Raw genomic sequence first — 7824 nt, forward strand, 5'->3', positions numbered from 1 at the left:
TGGTTAAAACAGAATCTTTTAGTGTTAAATGAGAACAAAACAGAAATTGTTTGGTTTAAAGTCAAATAAAGACTGTGCTCTTCAGTTTGGTCATCTCTCTGCCCACATTACCCCCTATGCTACAAATCTCGCTGTTCTCTTCAATAGCAACCTGGGTTTTGAGAGACAAATTAGCGCAGTGGTCAAAACCAGTGGGTTTTTTCACATACCGCATTTATCGAAAATCAAATCTCTACTTTCTGTAAAACAGTTTGAACAGATTATTAACTTTTTTGTTTTATCTCGTTTAGACTATTGCGGTTCACTATATTATGGTATAAGTCAGTCATCTATAATGCGTTCACAGATGGTCCAAAATGCAGCTGCACTGTAAAAAGTTTTCACTAGTTTCAACTTAAAAACTTAAGTTTAGCAGCTGCCGTAAGATTTTAAGTTAAATCAACTTAAGTCATTTAAACTCACAAGTTATATCAACTCATTTTTATTGTAATAAGTTAAAATGGCTTGTAGTTTTAAGCTGATTTAACTTAAAATCCTAAGGCAGCTGCTGAACTTAGGTTTTTAAGTTGATTCTGGTGAAAACGTTTTACAGTGTGCAAGGATGCTGACAGGCAAACGCAGGTTCGATCACATCTCGCCCATTCTTATTTCGCTGAAAAACTTAGAATTGTTTTTAAAATCTTAACTTTTGTTTTTAAATCTCGTCACAACCTAGCACCAACATATCTTTCAGAAGCTATCTCTTTTCATAAACCAAATAGGTCTCTAAGATCCAGTAATCTTGGTCTCCTCTCTGTTCCTAGATCAAGGTTCCATTGTAAAGGTGATCGAGCCTTTGCTGTCGCTGATCCTAGCCTATGGAACAAATTACCAGCTTCTATTAGAGATGCACCTTCTTTGCCAATGTTTAAATACTTGCTTAAAAAACATCTTTTGTCAACAGCTTTTATCTAGCCATGTTAACTGTATTGTTGTTCTGTGTTCTTGTCCGTGTTGAGTTTTAGTTGTACTGTACAGCACTTTGGATCAACTGACAGTTGTGTGAAAGTGATTTATAAATAAAGAGAAAGAGATTTCTCAGTTCATGACCACTTTAAACAGTGTACCTGGAATGAACAGTCCTGCTCAAGAACTATAGATGCTTCCTTTGTATTATGTTCCATAAAGGGATGTGGGAAAAATTCATCCATGACAAAAAGTGATGGGGACGTGTCCCCTCCGTAATTGACGGCTAAATGTGGACTACTGTAAGTGTGCTACTCCTCGCTCTAAATGCTTCATTAATTCCCGTCGTTCAAAGGACACACAAAAGGGAAAGTGAAAAAAGGTAGCATCTCCCACAGCGTGAGGAGACAGGGGCTCACCCCAGGCAAACACGCCCGGACACTTCCATTAGCTTGATGATGCGGGAGGGTAATTTTTTTTTGTCCTCGTCAAGGTTAGGGACCTGTAAAAATGAATTTCATTCACTCAAAGAGACCATGGGTAAAAAAAAAATTACAGGTGAGTTTTATTGAGGAAGGAAAAAGTGAACAGCACAGTTCCTTTCTCTGTGAAGGGGCAGACATGCTTTTGAGAGCTTGTTTATTCATTTAAGAAATGATACATTTCACTAGAGTAATTACCACAACATGGGGTAATTAGGGAGGTGGATTGGTGTCTTGGCAGCAGTCAACCGAAACAACAGACCTAGCCACACTGCCATGCGTGTTACGGGCCTGCCAAAAGGAGGACGTCATGTTGACACGGTTTCTGCTACAAGAGGGGAAATGAAAGCTGTTCCTCTGGCACGTGTTTACGTTGCAGATCTAATGAGCTCAGTGTGGGAAGTTGCTGAAAATAAATGAATGGCGCACATTAGACATAATGTGGACCTGATGTGTTCACACCTGTTTTACGATCTAGACTCATGTTCCAGATTGTGGCTTATGAGCTTTTTAAAAGGCTTCTTGTTCTTTCTTCTAGAGAGAATTATTCGACATGGCCCAGTGTTTACCCAAGAGCCCAGTGACAGTGTTTTCCCTTTGAGCGCAGAGGACAACAAGATATTTATTAACTGCAAAGCCAAGGGAAGTCCAGCACCACATTACAAGTATGACTATTTTTATATCTTCTTAATACATAGCCTGCGATCATCTTTAAAATATAGTTATTTTTTGTCTGTTTGTTTAGTTTAGTTTTGTTTTCTCATTTATGCTTTGAATTAACATTTTTAAGACTTTGAAAACATTAAACAAAGAAAAAGTTGCAATGAAATATGAAAGTTGTACATTAAAAATTGAAGATTTGAGCAATTGTGACAAATCGACTTTGGCATTCCAAGATTTTATTTGCTCTTTAGAACAATATTAACAATGTTAAAACAAACTATTTTATTTTAAAGAAATTCGGACAATTATTTAATTCGTCAGTAAATTAAAAAGTTAATTATTAATTAAAAAATGTAGTTTTTTTCTGTTTTCATTTTACTTTGTCATTTTGTTGTGTGCTTCGCCATTTTTATTAAGTTTTTTATATATTTCTATTCATGTTTTATCAATTTTCTATTTCCGTTTTAGTAATGTAATATTTTTCTTTTTTCATTTTTTGTTTTAGTTTTAGTCATTTTGTTGTGTGCTTTGTCGTTTTTATTAGGTTTGTTTTTTAATATATTTCTGTTTAGTTTTAGTAATGAAGTATTACAGTATTTATTCAAATTTGAGTTTTTTTTTTTTCAATTTTCATTTTCATTTTATTCATTTTGTTGTGTGCTGTCATTTTTAAGTTTGTTTTTTATTTCTATTTAGTATCTATTAATATTTTGATTCAGTTGTAGTTTTAGTAATGAACTATTATATTATTTATTAAAAAAATTATTTATTTATTTTAATTAAAATTTTAAAATGTAGGGCTTTTTCCATTTTCATTTTCATTTTGTTATCCTTAGACAAGGTTTTTTTTAAATATATTTCTTTGTAGTTTTTATTCTTTTTTTCAGTTTTAGTGTTAGTAAACTATTATAGTATTGATTAAAATTTTGAGGGCTTTTTATTTTCATTTTTGTTTTAGTCATTCTGTTGTGTGCTTTGTCGTTTTTTATATATTTTTCTATTTAGCTTATATTACTATAGTATTTAATACAAAATGTAAGTTTTTCATTTCATTTTTGTTTTAGTCATTTTGTTGTGCTCTGTCATTTTTATTACGTTAATATATTTCTATTTAGTTTTTTTTTTTTTAAGTTTTAAGTTTGTGGCAACTAATTTTACTTTTAACTTTTAGTTAAGTCTCTATCTAATATTTATATTGAATTTAATTTAAGTTCAATTTAAATTAAGCAATTTGTTTTTCTTTATTTTTTCAATAACATTACTGCTTTTGGACTCAATTTAAATTTTATTTAAATGACATCTTTGAATTCCACAGAAAATATTTGTATATTTTTAATGCTTACATTTCTTATCATCATCATTATCCTGTCCTCACTCTACCTGTTTTCATATTTAGGTGGAAATTCAACGGGAAAGATCTTGATATTGACATGGACTTCAACTACAGCCTTGTTGAGGGAAACCTTTTGATCAATAACCCTCAGGCAACTAAGCACAGCGGTGTTTACCAGTGTATCGCCACTAATGCATTTGGAACCATCCTGAGCCGAGAAGCTAAAGTGGAGTTTGCATGTAAGTGCGGATTAAACCATATGTTTTGTATATGTGAACGTTTGAAAATGCCATCTGACAGTCTCCTCCACTCTTGACTACTATTACTTTGTCTGCATATGTATCCTTTGGAAGCTTTAAATGCATAATATGGAAAATTGCCACTATGTTACAGTATCTTTCATATTTCATGTTGTCATTTCGTCCATTAGTGGGTAAGATATACTTTCTTCCCCTGGATGTAGCAGGCTTTTAAACTGACAACTAAATATTCCTATCTGGGAGATTCCATCAGGAGATGTCCAATGGAGCTAACTAAAATGCAGTCTGTCATGGAAAATTGAAAAAAAAAAAAAGACTTAAATCAACAGATAATCATAACACAGAAAGTCTGCCTTGTTCATATTGTATGTAAAAAAACACATCTTTCATTCGAAATTTCACAAGTAGATGTGTCTTTTTAAGTCTTGAGCAGGAAATTGTTGACGGACTAATTGGAGGTGCTTCACTGGCAAAATTGCCATTTACAGAGTGGGAAAAATCATTTTCCAAATGATTTACCTTCTTACATAGCCATCAGTTCTGAAGTTTGAATAATACATTTTATTTCTTGACTTATATTGAGGAAAGCTTTTCATGATGTGTTTTTATTTTATTTTATTTTTCTTAGTTATGTATTTGGGAAACACTTTTATTCAAAGCAACTTATATTGCATGCACAATATACTGGGAAATTAAGCCTTTTCCAAGAACATTGTACTTCACTATTTTGCACACATTTTATTGTTAAAGGGCACATTTTACCTTGTTCTAATATATAAAATATTTATTTGAAATTGAAATTATGTAATTATACCTCCCCCCCCCCCCACACACACACACACACACTTTTTTTCTTGCTTTAAAGGCACAGTATGCAATTTTCACTGCTAGAAGGCACATATTCAAAACAAACAAAGAAACAAAGGCGTTGTTTAAAGATGCTGTGATTAAGTGTGTAATCATGGGAGTTGTTGTTTTCATCCTCACAGCCGATGCATGTTCATTAATGAGCTAATGTATTAAGTTTTATTAACGTCAATGTAATTTGAGTCTGGGTGAGGGTGAAAGTCGTGGAAGCAAAACAAAGAAGCAGGAGCAATTGATAATGAGAACGAGCGTGACACACGCCCCGAAAGTAGTGGCACTTTTATCATGACACAATCAACGTATGTGGGGTAAAACAGTGCTGTTTTATTATACTAGATACATTTGAGTTTGTGAAAAAGTGTTAAAATGCTACTCTGTGAGTTTGTCACCTGTCTAATAAAACACATAGCATATTAAAGCGTTTTAGTGCCACATTAAAAAAAATACTAGATTAAAGTCGTAATATTTTGATCATGAAATGTTTAGAGAGTAAAGTTGAAATTTTGAGAATAAAGTCAAAATTTTTCAAGAAGTCAAAATTGCGAGAATTAAATAGTAGCATTTAAAGTTATAATATTTTGAGAGTATAGTCTGCGCATGCAAATGTCACAGATTGAGAGCACCGGGAGAAGTTTCCAGGCCACCGTAATTTATTTGAATAAATGTGGGATTATTAGCAAAAAATCATACCATGTGTTATACTAGCAGCTTAGAAATAATATTTCATGTCTTTGATTGCATTCATAAGGCCTATTTATTGCGCCAGCCATCAAATAATAGCACTAAGCTTTGTGCTTTTGGTACTTTTAATATAAAACAGCTTTCAAAGATCAGCTTTCAAAATCTGCCGGTTTTATATTACGAAAAACTCTTTAATGTGGCAGGGAAGATCGCTGTATTCATGTGTTCAGTTGTCTTTTTAATTACAATGAGTCATTCGGTTCATTCAGTTATAATGATTTCCTTGTGAAAATTTCACCACCTTCTCCACAAAAACGTCTGTGGCGTCCAATCTTTCATTCCTTATTCCTTAACATAAGTTATATTGTTGTATATTCTGAGGTATATAAGTGACTATTCACAAGCTGTTTTATTCACGGTATAATACAGTAAATGATTGGAAATAAAATTTAACGTCTTCCATTTATTATTCGTAGCGTGCCAGCCGCCCAGTTATCACAATAATTTTATGCTTTGTTGCTTATAATGTAACACAGCTTACCTTTTAAATTATGTCGGTTTTATCATGAAATACAATTTATAAATGTGTTTTTCTCTTTATTTCAAGTTTATAGCACAATATAAACATGGAGGAACATCAGAAGAAATGAAAAAACAATATAGCCTAATTTAATGAAATGAATGTCGCACTGTAATCGGAAAGATGACCGATTCACATGTCACCTAAACTGAGGTGAATACAGCGATCTGTCATGCAACATTAAAGAGCATGAAACAACACATTATTGTAATAGACATATTGTTTGTATTTTGCTATAAAACTGACAGATTTTGAAAGCTGAGCAATATCTTGGTACTCCTAATCCAGGCATGCACAATAGGCTAGAATACGCTCAAATATTATAACTTTAATTCTCGTAATTTTGACTTTATTCTCAAAATATATTGACTTTATTCTAGAAATATTTTGACTTTATTCTCATATTATTTTGACTTTATTCAACTTTATTCTAGAAATATTTTGACTTTATTCCCGTAATATTTCGGCTTTATTCTCGTAATATTTTGACTTTATTCCCATCATTTCGACATTTATTTTCGAAATATTATGACTTTAACCGTAAGCTTTAAGAACGTAATCTTAGGTTTTTTTTTAATGTGTCACTAAATGCCGTCATATTGGTCTTTCCATGTTTTCTACAAAATAAAACTGGAAATTGAGGGTGTATGACGTCATTGGCAGGCAACACAAAGGGATGGGCCACTAGTTAAAATGGCTTATTTCTATGGATTTGGGATAATGTAAGTACACAAGTTAGCAACATATATAACACTGTTCTAGTGTTTTTTAGATTTTATTGAAGAATTCTTACATATTGTGCCTTCAAGCATAAACCTCACTAAATTATTCTTTTTTTTTCTTTTTTTTTTTGCAGTGTGTGTTTTAGTTGCACAAAACACAAGTTATTTCACATGGCATACATTCATGAAGCTGCAGAACTCGTATTTGAATAAAGAGCACAGCTTTAGCCCAGTGTGGGGTGTCATTTTTGCCTGTCCCTTCCTGTGCTATAGAGTGGCATTTCTAAAGGTCCCTGCTCTGTGAGTCGTCTGTTGCACGTCAGAGCGATGACAGTGCCTTTAATGAAAAGTAATGGCGATCCTATTATTTTGTTTTCGCAGACCTGCAGAATTTCAGCAGCAAGGCCAGAAGTCCAGTATTAGTGAGAGAAGGACAGGCTGTTGTGCTCCTGTGCGGTCCGCCGCCCCACTTTGGAGGTACATTTTATTGTATTCGGCATGAATTTGAATGTTATTTATTACGTGCATCAGGGTTTTTCTGCATACAAATAACGTTACACAAGCCTTTATTCTCTAAAGTTATCACTACTCTTCCATTTTACTTTGTATGAATAGAGCCTTTTTATACAAAGCAGGGGTGACAATTGTTCGCAAAACCTGTTGACCTCTTTCCACGGCACATTTTTTATCAATTCAAGCTTTGTGGAATAATGCTAAGCAAATCCAAGGTCAGGAATTCACTGCAAGTGGCAAACCTCTCTCACCACTCTGCTTAGTATGTATAGTACATGTTGGTTCAGATTGTATCTTAATCATCTCATATTGTGAGCAAATCAAGCTTTCAAATGACCGGAGCACAATGGCGCTGCCGTTCTTGCATTCATGCACCAACCTCTTGGCATTTAGCTTCGCCTCCTCCTCCTTAATGGCACTTGTGCCCTTGTGGTCATTTGGAAAGGTTATTTTCTTAAGCCTTGGCCTTCTGTTGAAAGGTAATAAAGGCATGTGGTGGCTGGTTTCAAGTGACGCGTCTCTTTATCCCCCGGTCCAGCTGTGCACCTCCTCTGTGTCTGTGTACAGCTGATTAGCAGCGCCTCAAAGAGCCACGCACACATGCGCCAGAGGTGCAATTTCACGCCACCGCACCGCCGTTCTGTCATTCCGCCACATTTCCAGTCAAATCAATGGTCTTAAGTGACCTACACCTTCCCCGCTCCCCGCCACCACCCTCCGTCTTCTATTTTCCTTCCCTCGTTCTCCCGCCACAACACCCTTGACTGTTTGCCACATT

At 34.2% G+C, this 7824-nt stretch overlaps 1 protein-coding gene across 1 annotated transcript in view; it reads left to right on the forward strand.

Moving 5' to 3' along the window:
* Nucleotides 1-7824, forward strand: part of cntn6 (contactin 6) — a 120166-nt gene that overhangs the window by 70859 nt on the left and 41483 nt on the right. Inside the window, exons 3-5 of the mRNA XM_073851635.1 lie at nt 1966-2092; nt 3487-3662; nt 6915-7010. Of these exons, the coding sequence (XP_073707736.1) occupies nt 1966-2092; nt 3487-3662; nt 6915-7010 (399 nt within the window). The remainder of the gene's footprint in view (nt 1-1965; nt 2093-3486; nt 3663-6914; nt 7011-7824) is intronic.

The sequence above is a fragment of the Garra rufa genome, chromosome 12 (assembly GCF_049309525.1).
Source record: "Garra rufa chromosome 12, GarRuf1.0, whole genome shotgun sequence".
Classification (NCBI taxonomy): Eukaryota; Metazoa; Chordata; class Actinopteri; order Cypriniformes; family Cyprinidae; genus Garra; species Garra rufa.